Here is a 22,656-nt window from a genome sequence, read left to right on the forward strand (position 1 = left end):
ATTCTGAGTACTTCCAGCCTGAACTGGAGAAAGTCCCCAGGAAGGAGAGGAAGCTCTTAGCAGGTGGAGGGGAGCCACACACACACACATAGTCGTGGTATCACTTGGAAGATGTGCTGGGCCCTGTTCTAGGTGCTGGGACACAGCAGGAAATGAAAGAGAAAAAGTCTTGCTTTCATGGAGCATTCCTTCTGTTGGGAGAATATAAGCAGGGTAAGTAAGAAACATACAGAGCGTGTTCCACGTGATGAGAAAAGCACTGTGGAGCGGGGCTGCTGTGCTCCGCTCCACAGTGGCAGCTGAAGAGAGGCCAGGGAGCAGAGAGGACAGTAGGAACCCCGCCATATTCCAGGCGTGGCAGTAGAGGAATGAGATGCCATTATGGGCAGGTAGGACATGGGATATGAGGAGAGGAGTCAATGGGCTTGGCCTGAGCAACTGGGAAAATGGAGCTGCCTCTTCCTGAACCAGGGAAAACTTCTGAAGGAGCACGTTTGGGGTCAGTGGTGGTTGGGGCCTGGCTTTGGGTATCTTACATTTGTGATGTCTGTTGGGACACCTAAATGATGCTGTCAGCAGGAGGCTGATTGGAGGATCAGGAGTTCCAAGAGGTGTGAATTGGATGTAAACTGGGGTTTGTCAACATACAGATGGTCTGAGCCTTGGACTGGTTGAGATTCCCATGGGAGCAAGCTAAACAGAAAAGAGGTTTGGGACTGAATCCTAGGAGTGGAGTGGTCAACTGTATGTATGCATATACTTGCCACATTTATATGGATGGATATGCAAAACACTCTCTTTTTAGAAACATACAGACACACACAGCGGGTTGCAGGTCAGTGGTATTATATAAATAGATTTCCAACTCAATTTTCTTCCCACTCAATCTCCCGGGGATACTGCTCCATGGCAACAGTATTTGTCTACTCCATTGACTTAATGGCTGCATAATAGTTCATTGTGTACATGTACCCTAACTGAGTTTTCCCTATAGAGGAATATTTACCCCAGTTTTACACAGCAGTGGGCACCCTGGACACTCTCTCCATCCTCTGTGATCACCTCCTTGGGGTTACAGCCCTCCTAGAAGCGGGGTGGTTGTGTGCAAGGATGTGTCCTTTTTTTTTTGTTTTTGGATGTGTCCTTTTTATGTTCCGACTCAAGACCCCTTCCTGGCAGCTCCGATAATCTGAGATGTGTTCAGCATGGAACAGCTGCTGACCTCAAGGAGGGACCATTGGGGTGTCATTACAGGTAAACCCTGTTCTATAGGAACCCTTCTAAATACAGGGCACCTATCTGGGTAATAACTGCTAGAAGCCGGGCAGAGGTTTGGGTCAAGTCAGGAAAGTCCAAGACAGGAAGTCGTCTGTCGGGACTCATTCCAGGACTCACACATGGAGCCACAGGCGACTTCTGAGTATAAAACCACTGTTTCCACACAGAGCAGAACAGACCAGGCCTGCAGGCTCTCCAGTAGAGCTGCTAAAAGCTTATTACATCAAATTCTAAGGATACAGCCAAAGGCAGATGTGCTTTTGTGAAATGACTGTAATTAACTCCAAATCTTTCCCTGCACTTGCTTTTCGCTGGCTGGATTTGTCATTGAGCTGTTAGAACAAGCCTATGCTGTATGCCAGATTTCTTCCCTTTACCTGTCTTTCCCAGCAAAAGCATGACCCCATCACCTGTCTGGGCACATCCCGAGTGTTTAGAAGGTGTCAGGGCGTCCTGCACGTTCAATGGTAACCTTGAAAATAACATCTATCACTGCCAGGTAATTGGCCGGCAGCCTCGGAGAACTTCAGGGTATTAAGAGACGATGTGTTGAATTTAGTCAGTGTCTTCAAGCACAGGGACATGTACTGAAACGCCTTGTGATTCAGAAGGGAGAAAAGGAAAATGGCAAACACAGAGCCATGCCTTAGATCCTGTTTTATTCCCATCATTATAAACAATTCAACCCAAGACAGGACCCACTGCTGGGGTTTGATCCACAGAAATTATAGGTCAGCAACACTCATCCAGGGAGACCTAGTCCCCTACACCAGGGTCTTAACCACCAAGAGATGCCAAGAAAGTACCTGATAGTCTGAAGTTTTCAAAAGCGTCTGAGCTGGTGATCTGTACGCTCTTCTGTTCCCGCATCCAGGGGCCTTTACCATGGAAGGTCCCTTCCCACGGCAGAACCTCCATCCAGGCCAGCCACCAGCAGTTTCTTCCTCTTCTGCTCCGTGAGTGATGCTTGGTCCAGCCCAGAGTCCAATGAGGAGGGTTTTCTTGCATGTTGTAGCTGAGATAAGTCATTTTATCCAGGATACAGCAGGTAGAAGTGAAGAGCTGATTCATTAGAAAAGACCCTGATGCAGGGAAAGATTGAAGGCAGGAGGACAAGGGCACAACAGAGGATGAGATGACTGGATGGCATTACTGACTCGATGGACAGGAGTTTGAGCAAGCTCTGGGAGTTGGATGGACAGGGAAGCCTGGCGTGCTACAGTCCCGAGAGTTGGACACAACTGAGTGACTGAACTGACGGCAGGTAGAAGGCAGCCTCCAGAATTTATGCCAAATTCCCATTCCTCAAATCACCAGATTTCATAGTTTGTTATGAGATAATTGCCCCCAGACCTATAAGCCTGGGCACGATGTTAAAACCAGAGCTTGGGAGTGAACGCCAGCTGGTTTCCCTCCTCCCCGCTCTGCCTGTGCTGCCTGCTGGCCTCTGCTCAGAATGCTGTGTAGTATTTCTCCGTGGTGCTGACGATGTCACTCTGGTCCTCCAGCAGCTGCAGCACCTGCTGCAGCACAGGTTCACTCAGGCCTGGGCTGAGGCTCAGGCGGGCACAGGCCAGGATGTGCAGGAAGTGGCAGCCCTTCTCCACGTCTGTGGGAAAAAGGGAGTTGGCGAAGCTTGAACACACCCGTCAGACCCTCCTCTCTCCCCTACATCCTCTCCTCTACATGGAAGTCCTTCTCTGTATTTCCTGAATCAGAACCTGCAGCTTCGTAAGACCTCCCCATCCGCCCGGTGATTCTTGTGCACATTAAAGAAGGAGATGCACTGGCCTACCTTACTGATGACAACAAACGAAATCACCTGTTCTCAGGTGTGTGCCAGGGACCACTGCTCGGGGACACAGGCCTTCAGCCTTCCAGGATTCCCAATCAGTAACTGTATACTCATAACCCCATTGGGGTTTTAGCACTTGATCATCTTTTTCTCTCAGGAAGTCACATGTACAGGTGCACATGTTCAGTGCTAACCCCCTAGCTTCCCAGGTGGGAGCCTCCTGAGGTGGACAGCAGAGCCAGCCTGCAGCAGTCTCCTTATTCCTTCCATAAATCCTGGACCATGGGACTGCAATGGTGACCTCTGGCCTCTTCTGACTCCTCTCTGCCTAGGCTTCCAAACAGTCTGTCTGTGGTGGCTGTGTTCGAGGAACTTCTCACCCTCTACCAGAACAAATGGGACCATTTATGACAGTTCAGGGTGACTGACCGCCTTCCTAGCAGAAATCAATCATTTTGCAATAGTGGTATTCATACTGAAGTTATGACCACTAGAGGATCATGAAATCAATTTAGTGGGTTGTGAATAGCATTCTTTTCTTACCAAACAGACTGAGGCAGACCAGAATATGAGATTACAGAATGTATTGCATTTTAGGTAGGATAAATATTAAGGTAGACTAAATATTAATTTATATTCAATTATATATGTATATATATAGTTAAATTAAAATGTATAATAAAATGATATAATTTACTGGGTCATGACACAAAACTTATTTGTAACATTGAGTCAAAGTCAAACCTCATTCCTGGAAACCAACCCTCCCCAGTTTTCAGCAGTCAGGTCTCTCACTGACATATGCCTAGCACTTGGCCCGCTAGTCCTCTGCACAGTCACTGAACATTGTTTTCAGATGACAGAATGCGTTAGGCTCCAGGAAAGTCCTGGAGAGGTTGTGGTGATGGGCAAAACATGGCTGTGGCTTTGGGCAAGTCACTGCATCTTCAAGCCTGGTTTTCTGATCAATAGGGAGTGGGACCGGAGGTGGGCGCACCTCTGAGGTCCTTCCCAGCTCTAAGGGTCAGGGCTGATCACAGGTAGTGGGCTAACAAAGACTTGTTAATTCTGACCTCTAGTGGCTACTCAACTCATTATTCCTACCAACCGGGGTTTACTGTTGGGAAACTCCACTGGTCTCCACATTTCCAGGCTGTTTCTTCAACATTTGTTTGATCAAAATTTCCTGAACACCTACTATTAATACATGTGCGGCACTAAGCAAGCGGGAACAGGTACAGAGGGCAGATGGAAAGCAGACTCTGGAGTCCAAAGGACCCAAATTCAAGTGCTGGCTCTATGACTGGGGCAAAGTGGTCCATGTTTCTCATCCCGCATCCTCATGTATAAAATGGGAACAAAAGCACCTGCTTCACCTCTGGTTGTGTTGATGAAAGGAGACTGACGGTGCGTGCTTCATCTTTGGAGAATTTACTTATCGTTATATTCATAACCTAAGAAGATGCACAAAACCTAGTCCGTGCTCTAAAGAAGCTTCAACTTTTCCCAAGAGGAAGAGCTGATGATGCTGGGTAGAGAAGGACACCAAGCAAAAATGGGTTTGCTCACGGCAGAGAGGGAGCACTGGGAATCCCAGCACTGCTCAGCTTGTAATCTTAGTTTTTATAAGACCTGGGTGCTCAGGCTCAGGCAAGGTGATGTACACGCATGTATGTTCAGCGGTGCTGACTACCCCAGAGGTCTCAAAGGACTTCACAAAGGCCATTCTGCCATCTGAGAGTTGTGTAGCAAGGCTGTTCATAGAGGGGTCTTCCTGTCAAGGCGGAAAAGGACTGGCATGAGTTCTTTAAATGTTTACAATTCACCGGTGAAACCATTAGGTCCAAACTTTTCTTTGTTGGGAGATTATTTATTACTGATTCAATCTCCTTACTATAGATCTATTCAGATTTTCCATGTCTTCATAATTTAGTCTTGGTAGGCTCTGTGTTTCTAGGAATTTGTCCATTTCATCTGGTTATACAATTTGTTGGCATACAAGTGTTTACAGTACTTTTTTATAATCCTTTTTATTTCTGTAGAACCAGTATTGATGTCCTCATTTTCATTTCTGATTTTAGTAATCTGAGTTTTATCTCTTTTTTTTAGTCTACCCAGCTAAATGTTTAGAAATTTTGATGATCTTTTCAAAGAAGCAATTTTTGGTTTCCTTGATTTTCTCTATTGTTTTTCTATTCTCTATTTCATTTATCTGTGCTCTAATTTTTATTATTTCCTTCCTTCTATTAGCTTTGAGCTACTTTGTTCTTCTTTTTTGGTTCCTTAAATTGTAAACCTATGTAAGTGTTCTTAGCTATAAAGTTCCCCTTTATACCCAGCTTTTGCTGTGTCCCGTAAGTTTTGGTATGCTGTGTTTTCGTTTTCATTCATCTCTAAGTATTTTCTAATTCCCCATGTGATTTCTTCTTTGGTCAATTGGTTAAGAGTGTGTTATTTAATTCTCACAAATCTGTAAAATTTTCAGCTTTTCTTCTGTTACTGTCTTCTAACTTCAAAAGATACTGGTCAGAGAGAAGATACTTTGTATGAGAGCTATCTTTTAAAATCTGTTGAGAATTGCTGATGGTCTAACATGTTCTGTCCTGGAGAAGGGCCCCGTATGCTGCTGTCAGGTGGTCTTCTGTGTGCACAGGTCAGATCTGGCTGACTTGTGATCTTATTTAAGTCCTCTGCTTCCTTATCTTCTGTCCAGTTTTTCTATCCACTATTGAGAGTGGAGTACTGAAATCTCCATTATCGTAGAACTATTTATTTCTCCTTTCAATTCTGTCAGTTTTTGCTTCATGTAATATTCCGATGGTCTGTCACTAAACACATAACATTTAAAATTGCTATGTCTTCTTATCGAGCCTTTTATTAACATATAATATCCTTCCTTGTTTCTTGTAACAGTTTGATTTAAAGGCTATTTTGTCTGATATTAGTATAACTGCCCCTGCTCTCTTCTTCTGAGACTCCCATAACACATACGTTGGTCCATTTGATGATGTCCCACGGGTCCCTTAGGTTCTGTTCATTTTTCTTCAGGGCCCTGTTGATTCTTCTTCCTGTTCAAACCTGCCTTCGAATCACTAGTAAATGTTGCATTTCAGTTCCTGTCCTTGTCAGAATTTCTTTTTAGTTTTTCTCTTAATCAATATTTTCCATTTTATTCACCCATCATTTTCATGAGCATCTTTAAGACAGTTGTTTTAAAGCCTCTGTGTAATAGATAAGCCATCAGGTCTTTTCCAGGGATGGTTTCTGTTGCTATTTTCCCCGTTCCTTTGAATGGGTCATAGTTTCCTGTCTCTTTGTATATCTTTCACTTTTAGTTGAAAACTGGACACTTGAATCTAATAATGTGGTAATTCTGGAGATTAGATTCCTCCCCTTTCCTGGTGGTAGCTGTTTTTTTGTTATTGTTTCTAATTTATTTCAGTTGTTGAAGGCCGTCTCTGAGCCAAGAATAGCCTGAGATGGAAACCTAAGGTTTTCTCAGGTCTATTTCTGAGTCTGTGCCTTTTCCTGGGTATGTGAGGTCACTTTCTAATTTTCCCCATATATGCAGTTGATTTTGAATGTCTTAAGTCTTTCTCTTCTGGCTCCAAAAGGGGCAAAAAAAAAAAAAAAAAAGAAATGAAGGGTTTTTAAAAAGAAGGGTGCCAGTCTTTTAAAAATCCCTTGGAAGTCACCTCAGCTGTTGGGTGAGGCAGGCACAGCAATGGGAGGAGGTGCAACAACGGCCACCCACCTCTCTGTCCACAACTCTGTGATCAGAAGCAGTTCTGAGTGACCAGAGCACAGACCCCTGACACAGAGAGGACTGGGCACTTTCTGCCCACCCTAGATCCAGAAACACATGCACAGCTGCCTGCTATGTAGTTGGAGGGATGGGATGGGCAGCTGCTACTAAGATTTGAATCTTGACTGGAAGCAAGCCGAATTACTGTCCAAACCTTCCTCTGGAAGTTGCCAGCCTTTATAGATACTCTAGAGTTCCAAAATAGCTATAGCAGACAGATGGGACTGCTGTCTAAGCGGAGGGAAGGGTTTTTGGTGTTTCTCACTCTTCCAGCTTCCTGAGAGTTTTATAAAACACCAGTTTATTTCATCCTTATAACAATCCACAATGTAGGTACCATTATTATCTGTTTTGCGTATAAAGAAACTGAGCTACAGACTTACCCAAGGCCACATAGCTTCAAAGTGGCAGAACCAGGATTCAAACCCAGGTAACGTGGCTCCAACAGCTCGCTCTTTACAACTATGCCACACGGCCCATCTTTAGACAAGCCTAGTACCAGTGCTTTAGGGACTTAAAACTGGCCCGTATTTATGATCCTGTCATTATTGTAGGTTTACCCTTTGCTAAAATACTCATCAGTTCAGCTCAGTCACTCAGTCATGTCTGACTCTTTGTAACCTCGTAAGTGACTATAAAGATTTTAAGTTCTCCTACCAATCATTGATGCTTTAGAACTGTGGTGTTGGAGAAGACTCTTGAGAGTCCCTTGGACTGCAAGGAGATCCAACAAGTCCATCCTAAAGGAGAGCAGTCCCGGGTGTTCACTGGAAGACTGATGCTGAAGCTGAAACTCCAATACTTTGGCCACCTCATGTGAAGAAATGACTCATTGGAAAAGACCCTGATGCTGGGAGGGATTGGGGGCAGGAGAATGGGACAACAGAGGATGAGATGGCTGGATGGCATCACCAACTCAATGGACATGAGTTTCGGTAAACTCCGGGAGTTGGTGATGGACAGGGAGGCCTGGTGTGCTGTGATTCATGGGGTTGCAAAGAGTCGGACATGACTGAGCAACTGAACCAATCATCCTGTCAAGGAAAATTCAATTCTATGTTTTGTTTGAAAGGTTAGGAATGAACTAAAGGTTCAGTTGTTGTAGTTCAGTTGCTCAGTTATGTCCAACTCTTTGCGACCCCATGGACTGCAGCGTGCCAGGCTTCCCTATCCTTCACCATCTCCTGGAGCTTACTCAAACTCATGCCCATTGAATCAGTGATGCCATCCAACTATCTCATCCTCTGTCATCCCCTTCTCCTCCTGCCTTCAATATTTCCTAGTATCAAGGCCTTTTCTAATGAGTTGGCTCTTCACTTCAGGTGGCCAAAATATTGGAGCTTCAGTTTTAGCATCAGTCCTTCTAATGAATATTCAGGGCTGATTTCCTTTAGGATTGACTGGTTTGAACTCCTTGCAGTCCAAGGGACTCTCAAGAGTCTTCTCCAACACCACAGTTCAAAAGCATCAATTCCTTGGCATTCAGCCTTCTTTATGATCCAATTGTCACAGCCATGATTAAATAAATGGTCAAAAATCTGTCTATCAATACATATAGTGAAATATAAAGACAGCTATTAAAAAGACAGGTACTTAATACACATACTGTTGCTGAATAACCTCTAGATTTAAAATATAATGTACAGAACATTGAATATTATATGCTAAGCTTTATTTAGGCATTTTAGGAAGGATAAACTATACAAATGTGTTTTATAAATGCATATGACATCTCTAGGATACACCAGAAACCAATGACATCTACTACGTTGGAAAGGGAAACACAGAGCCTGTGGCTTGGTGCTGGGAGGAAGTCTGACTTTTCTCTGTGTGTTTTTGTACTTTTTTACCCTATGCATACAACATTCCGAATAACTTTTTAATGTCATAGGTATTTCTTATGAAAAGGGGTGGCTGCAACAGACTCTAAGTCCCTACATGATATTTTTGTTGGCATCCTGTTATTCATGCTCCAGAATTCGTCTCCTGGGAATTCACTAGTTTCAGGGAACTGGCTTATCATTTTTAGAGGCTCCCTTTTATAGACTGACTAGCAGAGCCTTGACAGACACACTCACCAAAGCAGGACCTGGCCTGTGGATTAGAAGTGGATATAAAACCTGCCACTTTATAGACCCTCAGGTCACCCAGGCTATTTGATTCTCTTAAGAAAGGTAGTGTGAATTACCTTCATTTGCTTCACCAGGCCCTAGGATTACTAATTCTTTATCCATCCTGTTCCTAATACACATCCAAATAAGAATCTGGCCAGATGGCTTGGGACTAGCATGAGTGGAGGAATGTCACCTGGGAAGCAGCCTCCCCTCTCATCCCTTCTTGGTGGAAGAAACGCGCATTTCATTGCTCTAAAAAGCTCTTCAGTTGTGGACAGGCAGTTTCCCCTCAATGCAACTAAAGGATACTTTTCCTTCTTGTTCTGAATGAAGTGAACAATAGTTAAGAAACCTTGCATCAAATAATAGATTGCTTTCAGTTTATTTTAAGAGCTGTTATCACACCACTCTGGGAGGTGACCTCATGGGTCCTCAAAGGCTAAACAGGGCTGCATACCATCACCACCAGGGCTAGAGACCTGGTCCTGCTCCACCCACTGACTCAGCCTGGAAAAGATCCAGGTCTCAGGCATATGTGGGCTTTAAGGACAGGAGGTGGACCTCTCTGGAAAGCAAGCAAGCAGGGGGAAGAGGCCTGCCTGTGCTCCTTAACCAGCCTTTCTACTCTTCTTCTGGCGTCATTTGTTGACATATGCTGACATTTGTTCTTAGCATATGTTTACAAAAGATAGACTGTGAAAAGTCACCTTTAAGAGTGGTCAGTTTACACAGGATTTAAAGATAAGACAAATGCTTTATTTCTAACTTGTGTGAAAATGGCAATGTCTGTTGTCAGACTATCTACAATTTGAGTTTCTAACCACTAGGGGTTGACCTAACTCCACTAAAATCAACTCTTTTTCTAAACCATTTCTCTTGCAAATTATCAGGCTTCTAGGTGACTGAATTATACTCTTCATAAACTGTAATGTCTAGAACCACTCCCAACACTGAAGGGCTTAATGGTAGAAGAGAGGAAAATGTCAGGTTTGGGTTTAGAGACAAGAAGTCAGAGTGGAACAAGGAATAACACAAATTTGGTGGTGTTAGTGGTAAAGAACCCACCTGCCAATGCAGGAGACATAAGAGATGTGGGTTCAATCCCTGGGCCGGGAAGATCCCCTGGAGGAGTGCATGGCAACCCACTCCAGTATTCTTGCCTGGAGAAGCCCATGAACAGAGGAGTTTGGCAGGCTACAGTCCATAGGGTCGCAAAGAGTTGGACACGACTGAACCAACTTAGCATGCACACAAGAGACTATGAAACCAGAAAGACGTCAAAAACTCCTAGCCTGACAACTTACCTCGCTGTATCAGAGTCACCTAAGGAGTTTACTGTCTAGCCCCCAGCCCAGCCCCAAGTGAATCAGAGTCCCTGGGGCTGGGACCTGAGCGTGGTATGTTCATAAAAGCTCCAAGGTTGACTCTTAGATGTGGCCCAGGTCAGAACAGCCGTGCGAGGCTAACATTCACTTGAGCCAGGAGAAACCTGAGCCTCCGAGAAGGCAGGTGTCTGAACCAGTCACACCTCTAAGCTGTTACTGGGAAAAGCCCTAGGTTTCCTCACCCTCTGACCAGTGCCCTCCAGGAGGGAACATTTCCCCTTCCAAGACACTGGAATACACGGATATTACACCACTTACGATTTGGTTTCTGGCATTCTTCTTGAATGATCCGGTGGATCTTTCTGTGCAATTCTTTGTCTTCTCTCGTTACCTAAACAGGAAAAGAGAGTTTGGAGAGAAAGGTTAAGTGACAGAGAGGCTGTGTCACCTACCCTGCCAAATTAGTATTTAGGGTAGTTCCTAAAGAGTTCATAACAATCATCATCCATTCGCCATCAATGAGTGTGGTTTTCGAAATCAGCCCTGTTGTCACGTCAGTTCTATCCCCAAGCAGCTTACTGCTGTGTGTGTGACCCACAGACATATTCCCATGGGAGGTGGTTCACTGGGGCCAGGATGGAAAGAAAATCTGGAATCCCTTGGTTTTGAGGAGCAACTTTCTTCTTAAATATTTATAACACATTCATAAAATTTCTCTTATTTGTTATATTTTTGAGGGAGGCACAGTGATCAAATCCCAGGACTCTTTCCTCCTGTGTTTCTTCTTGGGTTTCATGTTCCTTCACCCAACCATAGGGAAAAACAACAGAAATAAAACTGTGAGGAAAAGCTAGGAAGAGAGTAAGTCTAGCCTATAAACAGAAACACTGTATGTTCTCAGAGGCAAATATAACCTGGGTTCCTTTCTCAGCTAGCTCAGGTAACAGGGAAACAGCCACCAAATGGGCTTCACCATCACATTCAGTAGTAAATCTAATGACACACAAAAAAAGAGAAAGGAATAAAGAAAGGAAAAGAGGAAGAAAAAGAGAGAAAAAAAAAAGAATGGAAGAAAAAAAAAAGAAAGAAGTGGACAAACACATAACGTCAGGAATGCACCCTGGGCCGATGGGACGTGGAATGACCAGATTTAAGATGATGATACTGACAAGGACCCATCTGTGGACTCATGGGCTTGCTGGGAAGATTAAGGCAATGTGGGAGAGCTGCTGAAAGCTGGAAAGCACTAGACAGACAGAGGATAATGATGCCCCTGAGGCAATACCCTCAGGAAAACAGAAACCTAGGGCCAGGGTTGAGATGGGGGCAGGGAGTGAAATCAGCAAAGTGGGGTGGTTCTGCTGAGGAAAATATAGCTATTATAGCTGGATCACCTCACTCCAGCTCAGACTGATTCACAGGAGGAAGTGCCCCAGCCCTGCCACACCTCAGTGCTGGATGGCTGCCCACATCTGCTGTTCCTCAGGAAGAGCTGCTTCCTACCAACCCAGGAGGCCACGCAGAGCCTCATGGGAGAATGCGACAGTGGGGGTGGGGGTGGGGGCTGTTAGGGTGAGCTGCCCCACAAGAGGCAATCAACTTCCCTGCCCCCCCCAACCGCCCGCCCACCCTTATGCAGAACGGAATACCCTTTTCAAAAGTTAGTGAAATAGTATTTAAAACATACCTTAATTTTTAAAAACTTTCTTAAACAGGGGAATCACTAGAGTAAATCAACATCAAGAAAATGTCCTGTTAAGGAAGGCTTCCCCTCAGGAATCACACTATAGAGAGTAAGGCTCCTGGGTGTCCTCAGGGTTTTGCTCTGTCTTCAGGAGAATCATGTGCTGCTCAAGCCACATCTATGCTACTGACGTGGACATGGATATCACTGTCAGCTCTGTTCCTCCAGTATTAAAGTCAGGCAGTGGGAGGTGAATTTTAACTCTAAGTCTGAAGGAAATGGCAACCTACTCCAGTATTCTTGCCTAGAAAATCCCATCGACAGAGGAGCCTGACAGGCTACAGTCCATGGAGTTGCAAAGAGTCGGACATGACTGGGCGACTTTCATTCACTGAGACAGGCAAGTGCTTGTATCCCTGGTGGGAATGGTAACTGTTACCATCTTTGGCAGAGCCAAGCAGATTGTACTGACCCAAACCATAAAGGTACATGCCCTTTGCTCCAACCATTCCTCTCTTAAGAGTCAATCTCACAGAAATACTTACATAAGTCCACAAAAAGACAGACACAGCAGCAGTGTACTCGAGAACAGAAGATGGAAACAATATAAAAGTCCATCAGAGAGAAGTGGTTAAATAACTGATGGCAAGTACCCGCAAGATAGCCTACCATACAGATGTCAAAAAGAATGAGGTGGGCATCCAAGGACTCATACGGAAAGAGGCCTGTGCTGTGCTGTTCTGGTATCCAAAAACTTACAGAGTGTTATTTAGAGCCGTGGTTCTCCACTGTCCCAAGGGATACTTGCAATGTCTGGAGACACTAAGGTTGCCACAACAGGGCCTGCTGCTACTGCTCTCAAGTGGGTGAAGACCAAGGACACTGCCAAACACCCTACAATACAAAGGACAGCCCCCCACAACAAGGAGTCAACTGGCCCAAGCAACTGAAGTTGAGAAATCCTGATTTAGAGGAGGATCACATTTTTTTTTCTTTTTTAATAACAGGAGCATATATTCAGAAGTGTGCAGAAGAATGTACTGCCAAAAATGATACCAGAGGAAAGACAAAGGCCGGCTTCCATTCCTTATGTACCTCCTTAATGACTGACTTTTAAAAACAGCAAATAAGTATTCCTAAGTAATACATATATTTGCAAATGGAAGCTAAGGGAAAAAAAACTTAAGTTGCAGGTCTCTTACATAGAATAGGTTATCAAAACCACCATCTTTCTGGAAAACGAGTCCTTTTTCCTGCAGCAGCTTTACAGCATTCCTAAATATACTGTGAATTGCTCTGGAAGTGGTGTCATTCTTAAAACCCATCTGTAGGAAGGAAAAAAAAGAAGTCAGTCCCATCTTATAGCACTTGAGGGCAACTCCCTAGACCAACTGGTTATAAATTCACCCAACAGGCTTTTTATGGTAGAGTCAGAAAGATTCAGGTATGCACGGGCCTAGCAGGATAGTATTTAAGGAGGGCTGGGAAGTCTGCTCTGGCAGAATCACACTTGATAACTGTTCTGCTGCTGCTGCTGCTAAGTCACTTCAGTCGTGTCCGACTCTGTGCGACCCCATGGACGGCAGCCCACCAGGTTCCCCCGTCCCTGGGATTCTCCAGGCAAGAACACCGGAGTGGGTTGCCATTTTCTTCTCCAATGCATGAAAGTGAAAAGTGAAAGTGAAGTCGCTCAGTCGTGTCTGACTCTTCGCCACCCCATGGACTGCAGCCTACCAGGCTCCTCCGTCCATGGGATTTTCCAAGCAAGAGTACTGGAGTAGGGTGCCATTGCCTTCTCCGGATAACTGTTCTACCCCTTAGTTTTTTGTTTAATTAATTTAACTCAATGATAGGTAATAGAAAAATCACGATGAAAGTCTTTAATTTTTTTATACAGAACAAAAGATTCTATACATATTGGCTCACTTCTTTGATAAAAATTGTTTTATCAATTTTAATATGGTCAATATTAAATTTTGTAATAATTTATTTACAATATTAAAATTTGTAGATAATCAAATTTACATATGGCCACAATTTTAATCAAAAAAGTGAGCTAATATGTATAGAATCTTTGGTTCTGTATAAAAAAAAATTAAAGATTTTTCATATATGTATATATATTATATACATATGAATATATACATATATACATATAAGGGAAATCAACCCTGAATATTCATTGGAAGGACTGATGCTGAAGCTGAAGCTCCAATACTTTGGCCACCTGATGCAAAGAGCCGACTCATTGGAAAAGACCCTGATGCTGGCAAAGATAGAGGGCAAGAGTAGAAGGGGACGATAGAGGGTGTGATGGCTGGATGGCATCACGGACTCCATAGACGGGAGTCTGAACAAACTCCAGGAGACAGTTAAGGACAGGGAAGCCTGGTGTGCTGCAGTTCATGGGGTCGCGAAGAGATGGACACAACTTAGTGACTGAACAACAATAATACAACTTCTTCCTAAGGACATCAAAGAATTTTATACACATTGAAATAGGTTAGAGATTCCAACACAGAGAGAGTATTAAATAGACTCCTTATTTTAAATAGAGGATAGTGAAGGCAAACAGCTGTGCAGAGACCTATCAAAGGGGAGGGTCCATGGGCTGAAGGCAGACAGGGCCCCAGGGGAAGCAAGAGAGGCACGAGGCTGCTATCAGGTTGCTCTCTCTTCAACTTCGGTATCCCTTCCCTTCTCTAAGCGTGCCTACAGAGGTTGCCAGGTCATCCTACTTCTTATTTCAAGGAAGCCACGTTTTCCACCATGTCCCACCACGGTTAATCAGATTGCGGGCTTCTTGAATTGGGGACTCTGTGCTTCATCTCGGCCACCTGCTCCCTGACACACAGTGGGTGACCAAGAAAATGTATGTGCCATCAGTGGAAAGAAATACCCTGTAGAGATAGGAAGTAGCTTTCTAACTATTCCACTAGGGATTTTCAGTTCCTTCCTAAAACAAAGGAAGTGGTGAGTAATAACTGTCCTTCAAGGTACATACCCATTTTTTTTTTTTTTTTAAAGATGTGACCTTTTTTTTTTTAAGTCTTTATTGAATTCGTTACAATGTTACATTTTTGGTTTTTTGGCCATGAGGCACATGGGATCCTAGCTCCTCGACCAGGGATCAAACCTACACCCTCTCCACTGGAAGGCAAAGTCTTAACCACTGGACCACCAGCGAAGTCCCCAGGTCCATTTTTAATGTGAGAGAAATCCGTAAAGATATTAAAAAGATCAGAGAGCCTAAAAAAGGAAAAACATGGCAAAGCGAAGGCGAAGTCCTGCCTCTCTAATGGGAGGACCTTATGGAGGCTGTCTGGACAGCACCCACAGATGCTGAAACAGAAAGTATACCTCAGATTTTCTATGATATTTCCTCAAAGTGACAGGTAGAGAAAATGCACCCCCACGTGGCCTCCGGAATTGACAATTCCATCTTGAAAGAAACCTTTGCTTCCTAGGAGAGGCCTCCCAGACAACATAGTTTGAATTCAATAGATCCTGGCAATGTTTTACCAACGTGCTCTCCTGGGCTGAAGAGAAGAGTCTAACTTCCTTGATTACATTCAGAGTCGAGGTTTTTTTCCTCAACAGAACAGGCCTGGGGAACCTGGGCATTAGAACCTGGATCTGAGAGTTGACAGGCATTCCAGATAATGACAGCATCCATTCTCTGAAGGGAGAATAAGGTTGAGAAATACTTGATGACTCCCACAGGCAGAAAAGCTATCTGGGTGTGTTTAGAATAAACACCTCATCCAGTCATCCTCGGCCACATGTCTTTTTACTCGGGGCGGGGAGGGCTGGGGGAGAGCTATTTCTAATTTCATACATGAGTGCTCACACTTAGGAAAAGCAATGATCAACCCAACACAGCCTCCCCCACCACAACTCTTCATCTTCAACAACTTCATCTTCATAATTCTAAGGTGATTCATCTTTAATAGAAAGATCCTAAGGGTTGAGTTTATTCCATCTCTTACCAATATAGAAGTAAATTGGAAATTGACTAGAAACGCTTTTACGTGGTTATTCCTGTCATTGAAAATGACTGTTGATTATCCCCAGACCATACAGGAAGCCCGGTTCCTCCTCCCCGAGTTCAGTGAGACGGAGCAGCAGGAAGGGAGGGTGTGAGGCATGGGAGAGTAACAGCAGTTTCGGCTGTGAACCAGGGGGGCCCAGCACAAAAGGCTCTCTGTAAATATCAACAATGTGTGAAGCTTCCTTTCCAAAAACATTTGCCTCAGCTGACCTTGGGACATAATTCCCTGCTGGTTGTAAAGACATGGTCCCGAGGACAAAACCCCCAGTGGTCCTTGTAGCTAGTAGGTTTCCCTGGGCTGAGAGGTATGTCTTTCTTGTCTTTTTCTAAAGAGCAGTGACAGACTCATCCCATTCAGGAAATCGAAACTGCTCAGAAACAAAAACAGTGAGTGACTGGCTGAACGGGCTGAGCCTCCGCAGGCCTCTCCTCGTGGCGGGTCAGGAACTGGGTGGATCTCTGAAGTATATATATAGTCTTCATTCCCAAACAAACTCAACATTTATCCAGCTGTCAAAGAAACAATGGTTTTGCAAGTTTGCTTATCATGTTTCTGGATGTGCTAAGATGGGCCACCATGGAAAAAAAAGAAAGGAGGAAAACATTCAAAGCCACTCTTCCTACCTTCTCAAATATAACATGATCACAACGATTTTTTGTTGTTGTTGTTAAGCTTTCATCTGTATGACTACACAAAGTGCCAAAGGATCTAGGGTTTCACTGTCATTGTGAAGTGTCTTAGGTCTCCCAGGCTCTATTAAACAGAATTCAATGTCATGACACTGACCTCCCCAACCAGAGCCATGTGAGAGAATAATTCATAATTGATGGAAAAATAGCTTCCAGAGACAAAACAGAGATAGCGCCATATTCATTGCTTTTTAAACATACAGCACCAGGCAGGCACGGATTTCTGCTCTGAACATTTACAAAAAGATAATCATGCCAAAAGTCCCCTTTGGAATGTTCTGAATGGAGGGGCTTTCTAGTCCTCAGTTCTCCCCACTTAATTCTCGCAGAAGAGCTGGCTCACAGGAAGAATGTGGTCTTTGCTAAGCTTCAAAGTTCCCTTCTAAACATGCCAAGAGAGTGCTCTGAAGTCCTGGGAGGCCAAGTTGGCACTGAGCCTCCTCTAAATGATTAAGTGGGAGGAAGGTCACTGGTGCTGTCAGTGGACAGCTGGGGAGCTAGCCCGGTGCAGAAGCCACGGCGGTGCAGAACAAAGCGGCCAGTCCTGAGCCACCCCACCTCGGTGTTTCCTGAAACGGTATCCCTCACCTCCGTGTATGAAACTGCGGATCACTGGGCATGCGGCCTGGTGCCAGGAAGCGATAATTAGGTTCATGAACGAAACTGAGAAGCAGTGGTCGCACTCAGAAGGTGGGGATGGGGACTTGGTATCTGTTCCACCAGAATGCTGTTGTTGATTAGTCGCTCAGTCGTGTCTGACTCTTTGCGACCCCGTGAACTGTAGCCTGCCAGGCTCCTCTGTCCATGGGATTTCCCAGGCAAGAATAATGGAGTGGGTTGCCATCTCCTTCTCCAGGGGATCCTCTGGACCCAGGGACTGAACCCACATCTCCTGAATTGGCAGGCGGATTCTTTACCACTGAGCCACCAGGGAAGCCCTCCATCGGAATGGTGAAGAATAATCATGTTACCTCGCAAGGGTTATTACGCCAGCCCTGCTGCTAATGACAAAAGACTAGAAAACTCTGAACAGTCCAGGAATGACCAGACCCCTTATGGTACACATAAGAAAATTCTGGTACACATAGTAAAAGATTATTATGGAGTGGCAAGTATGTTCACATGGCTGGGAAAAGGACCTATAAGACACACACACAATGAAAAGCTACGTAGATATAGTGTTTAGTAGGATACCGTTTGTGTAAAAGAAAGGATACAACTACTTCTAGTTTATATGTGCAGATTATCTGCAGAAGGATATTCATGAGACTAATAGGGGCACTTGTTTCTAGAAAAAGGGGAGGAGGAAGGAGGATGGGAAAACTAGATACTTTCAGGGACTATTTGGATTTTTATTTTCTATTTATTTTTGTTGCTTGTTTCCTTTTATTTTTTGGCTATGCAGTGAGGCTTGTGGGATCTTGGCTTCCCAATTAGGGACTGAACCCAGGCACTCGGCAGAAAAAGCTCCCAAGCCCTAACCACTGGATTGCCAGGGGATTAATTCCTGGGCTATGTGAATTTTTAAAACCATTCATTGTTTCTATCAACAAATAACTGTGGAGAACATACTTTATGCCAGCTCTGTTCCAGGCCCCCTTCTAGACAGCAAAGAAAGAGACAGACAAAGCCTCTGCTCTTGGAGAACTTAAATTCTGGTGGAGGAATAGGCAGCCAAACAAATAAATACCAGTGTTATCAAGAGATGTGGAAACAGGGTGATAACATGGTGAGGAAGCTAATGGCTATTAAAGGAGAAGGTCAGGGAGGGCAAGAAGGTGACATTCAAGCAGAGATTATTCCTGGTGGAATAAATAAATACAAGTTGTGTTACAACAACGAAAAAATTGAGGAACTGTGCTGAAAGGGAAAGCCTAAAAGCAAAGTCTCAGATAATTTTTAATTCCAGGCCAATAAGTAAAGACCAAACAACTTGAGTTCACCCTATAACACTATGGGTGAAAAAACGGGGATAGCTCTTTCTAGGACAAATAAAAAATTATTTGAGTGTTCCTTAAAATTTTTGCTTATTAACCAGACTGAATACAACTTGTTCTTTATTCAAACTCCTAAGACAGGACAAGTTAATCTTATTATGGAGAAGAGAGAGCAAGTCATTAAAAACCTTGGTTGAAGTTCAAGAATCATCTTGTTGTTCAAAAAATAATTTTGCAAGAATAATCAGTTCTTCTCATCTATTTCCCCCTTCTTTGGCTCCTGCTGAAATTAAATGCCCATCTTAGTAAATACCAAGTACTATGAACCTTAGACTTTTTTTTTTTTTCCTACCCAAAGATTAAGCTTCATGAGATTAAGGAGGGGAAAAGGGCACGTCCATTCTCCTTTCAAATTCTCAGTGGTCAGTGACCTTTCCAGAACAGAATCAACATAACCTCTACACTCTGAGTACACCCTGTGAGTCTTAATGCCACAGTCATGTCTACCCACACTTTCCAGCTGCAGATCTGGGGCAGGGGCCTTGATTTCTCACGTGGGCATACCGCACTTACTTGCCCAGAGCAGGCGCTGTGAATCACAGGCTGGTTGGCAAGGGACAGAAGGGACTCCACAGTTTCCAACTCCTGCTGGTAAAAGCTTTGCACTCTGTTCTCCACAAGGAACTCTTTGGCCTTTTCACTCAGTAGACATGTGAGACTGTCAAGGTCCAGGGTGCCAGGATTGCTGCTGGGGGAAAGTTTCAACAAGACTTGCAGAAAACCATTATGTTTGTTCCTTTTGAACATGCATGAACCTGAAACGGGATCCCCAAGTGGCACAGTGGTAAAGAATCCACCTGCCAATGCAGGAGATGTGGGTTCGATCCCTGGGTTGGGAAGATCCCCTGCAGAAAGAAATGGCAACCCCCTCCAGTATTCTTGCCTAGGAAATCCCATGGACAGAGGAGCCTGGCAAGCTATAGTCCAGACGTTTGCAAAGAGTCTGATGTGACTGAGCATGCACACACACAAATGGCTAGCAAATGCCATGTTATAAGGATGTGTGTTTTTCACAAAAGGGGCAATGCACGCAGGGAACACTGCACGGTTGTTTGTAAGTATGAGGCAGCACTATGGGAACTGATATTCGTGATTGATTTAGAAAAAAATCAAGCTGAAGAACAGTATGTGAAGGACAGTGCCGTTTTTGTCAAGAAGCAAATGACAACCCACAACATATGCAGGTGGATACGCAGGCTTGTGTGTGCGCAGAACAAACAAGTCTAACAGGATACACGCTGCGACCCTGCACAGTGGTAACCTCTGGGGAATGGTACGGAGGCGGGAGACAGGAAAATGGAGAACTTCCACTGTTTACACAGGTCTCTACTCTGGGGATTTTTTAAAGTAATTTTTTGGAATATGTAATCTGTAAGTATGTTTATAAGATTAAAGGATACATGGTAAAGAGTTTCTTTTCCACCCTCCTCCCAGCCCCCCATCTACCCATCCCCAGCAGCCACTATGGTTATTTCTGTCTTCTCTGAGTTCTTTGAGGCATAGAGTTACAAACACACATATATTCTTACTCCTCCTGTTTATTTTTCCCTCCCTCAAAGAGAATCAACTCCTCTCTGGCTGAGGTATTGTTTCCTTGATCACAGTGAGCCTTGGTGCAGTTTTCTTCAGATTTCTTGGGGTTCATGGACCTTCTTGGATCATCTGTGAGTGTTCAGTTCTTATCAGACTTGGAAAATTTTCATCCGTGAATTTTTCAAATATTTTTTCCCTGCTCCCCACTCCACTCCTTCAGAGATTCCAATTACACATGTCTTTTCCTTCCCACCACCTCAGAACACCTGCACTGCTGCCTCCTTCACGTTACAGATGAGGACACGGAGGCATCTGGAGGGCGACAGACTTGCCCGGAGCCCCACAGGGAGGGAGTGGATGGCTCAGGCCCACCCCAGCATCTGGGATCCCACTGGCTGGCCCACACCCACAGCAGTCGCAGTCCATAACTTACCTCAGTGCCTCATCTTCCTTTAGGGCAGGGCTGTGGAAGGGCTGGTCATACACTTTCCTGTAGATGGCAGGCAGCTCCAGCATCCTTGCGATCTGAACGTTGCACACTGGGTCATCCACTTTATCTACGAGCCACGGAAACAACACTGAGATTAGTTCTTTCCCAAGTCCAGACTGCTGCTGGGGCAACAGTAAATGGGGCCCTTGGTGAGCCTTCTTCCTTATGGATGCCCAGGATCACACGGTCTAGAAGCACTAAATGGTCTCCGGCCATCCCATGAAAGGGGAGGCGATGCCCTGAGTGTCAAAGACATGACCAGAGTAGACCAAGGCGAGGGAAAGCATACAGACATATTCACGCATCTGGTACAGTGGTGGATAACTGGGGTTGTCCTTGAGACTGCCAAGTGCAAACCAGCCAGATCAGTGCAAAGGGCATGGCTCAGATGACAAAGGACTGTCATGCTTCCGATTAGCTGACTTCCTCAGTGGTGCTCCAGAAATCTCCCGTCATTTTGAAGACTATGAACGCTCTTCCCTAAATGGATTCATACTAAAAACTTCAAAGTATTTTACAGACTCTACTATGTTGTCCAAATAAAATGTCAGTCATATATGATAAATCACTTATTTTCTTTCCCAATTTATTTAAAATTACTTCTCTTAAAAATAAATAAATGCTGATTTTCTTAAGGAATCATGTTGCAAATACAATTTTTTTCATTAAAGCTTTTTATTTGAATTTTTCAGATTTGACTTTTTACTAAATGAGCTTACTGGACACACACACAAAATAACAAGCAATTGGGCAGAGATACTGTATGCTTACAATAAGTTGTGGCATGAATCTCTCGCTCTCCTCTGAACATGCGGATGTGGCCTCTGACCCGGATAATGTCCCCAATTTCTAACTTTGCTCTCTGTGCAATGGTCTCTTGCAGCTTCTTAATCTGAGGGGTTAAGCTCAGCTCTCTTGCACTTGGAGCGGCTGTAGCTGTTGGGGTCAGAAGGAAAGAAGGAAATGTACAACACGATCACTCCACCATCTTTGGGAGAGAACTTGGGGTAAGACAGACACAAGACATTTATTTATGCTACTTCTGACTGGTTGCTCGACTGTAGGAAGTCTGGGGCATCCTTCAAAATCCTCTACTGAATAAAAGGCATAAGCTGTAATTATCCAAAGGTCTGGGTGACGGGAACAGAGTCTGGTGGGAGGCTGGACAACCCAGTGTCCAGTGTCTTCTTTCCTCCCCCAGCACCACCTGTGCAAAGGCCCGAGCTGAATTCTGTGTGAGTTCAGCTGGGTTTGGTGGCAATAGCTCTAAACAACCCTTGAAAGTGTCCTTGCAGGGAGACAGAATATTGGCCTGAGGGGAAAGGGGCCCAAGAGTCTCCATTTGCAGTTGTTTATGGGGAAGGCAAATCTGCCCAAGGCTGGTGTTCCATTGAGGTACTCAATACCCTAATCTCTCTCACTTCTCTTCTTTGTTGAGTAACTAGGCTGACTTCTTGCTCTCTCCTGCTCTCGCTCACTTACTTACACACACACACACACACACACACACACGAACACTCACTCACACCACTTAAAAACTATAAATTTAAGCAACTTCAAGAATTTGCCTGCCAATGCAGGAGATGCAAGAGACAGAGGTTCTGTCCCTGCATCCGGAATATCCCCTGCATGAGGAAATGGCAACCCACTCCAGCATTCTTGCTTGGGAAATCCCATGGACAGAGGAACCTGGCGGGCTACCATCCATGGATTTGCAAAGAGTCAGACACAACTGAGTGACTGAGCAAGCAACTTTATGGTGAAAAGAACCCAATGCACATTCAATTCTAAATAATTTCCATCACTTGAATTTACTTCCAAAATGTATTAGTTAAATAATGAAAATAAGAACAGCCATGAATGTTCAGGTACTGCCAGTGCTGTTTTGAAGACT

At 44.4% G+C, this 22,656-nt stretch overlaps 1 protein-coding gene across 31 annotated transcripts in view; it reads right to left on the reverse strand.

Annotated features, from left to right (window-relative positions):
• Positions 1-22,656, reverse strand: part of STN1 (STN1 subunit of CST complex) — a 59,728-nt gene that overhangs the window by 19,847 nt on the left and 17,225 nt on the right. For 7 of the 31 annotated variants that reach the window (XM_086377607.1, XM_086377609.1, XM_086377622.1 and 4 more), the window contains 6 exons: positions 21,534-21,698; positions 20,706-20,829; positions 19,253-19,424; positions 13,204-13,326; positions 10,636-10,708; positions 1,921-2,887 (listed from right to left, as the gene is read on the reverse strand). In XM_086377607.1, the coding sequence (XP_086233733.1) occupies positions 2,730-2,887; positions 10,636-10,708; positions 13,204-13,326; positions 19,253-19,424; positions 20,706-20,829; positions 21,534-21,698 (815 nt within the window). In that variant the 3' untranslated portion in view covers positions 1,921-2,729. Of the gene's footprint in view, positions 1-1,920; positions 2,888-5,314; positions 6,675-10,635; positions 10,709-13,203; positions 13,327-18,097; positions 18,963-19,252; positions 19,428-20,259; positions 20,402-20,705; positions 20,830-21,533; positions 21,699-22,656 lie in introns of those variants that run through there. The other 24 variants (XM_086377608.1, XM_086377605.1, XM_086377620.1 and 21 more) reach the window with 9 other exon arrangements.

Source organism: Bos grunniens, chromosome 26 (genome assembly GCF_055505025.1).
Source record: "Bos grunniens cultivar Pamir isolate PY7600 chromosome 26, Bosgru_T2T1.0, whole genome shotgun sequence".
Classification (NCBI taxonomy): domain Eukaryota; kingdom Metazoa; phylum Chordata; class Mammalia; order Artiodactyla; family Bovidae; genus Bos; species Bos grunniens.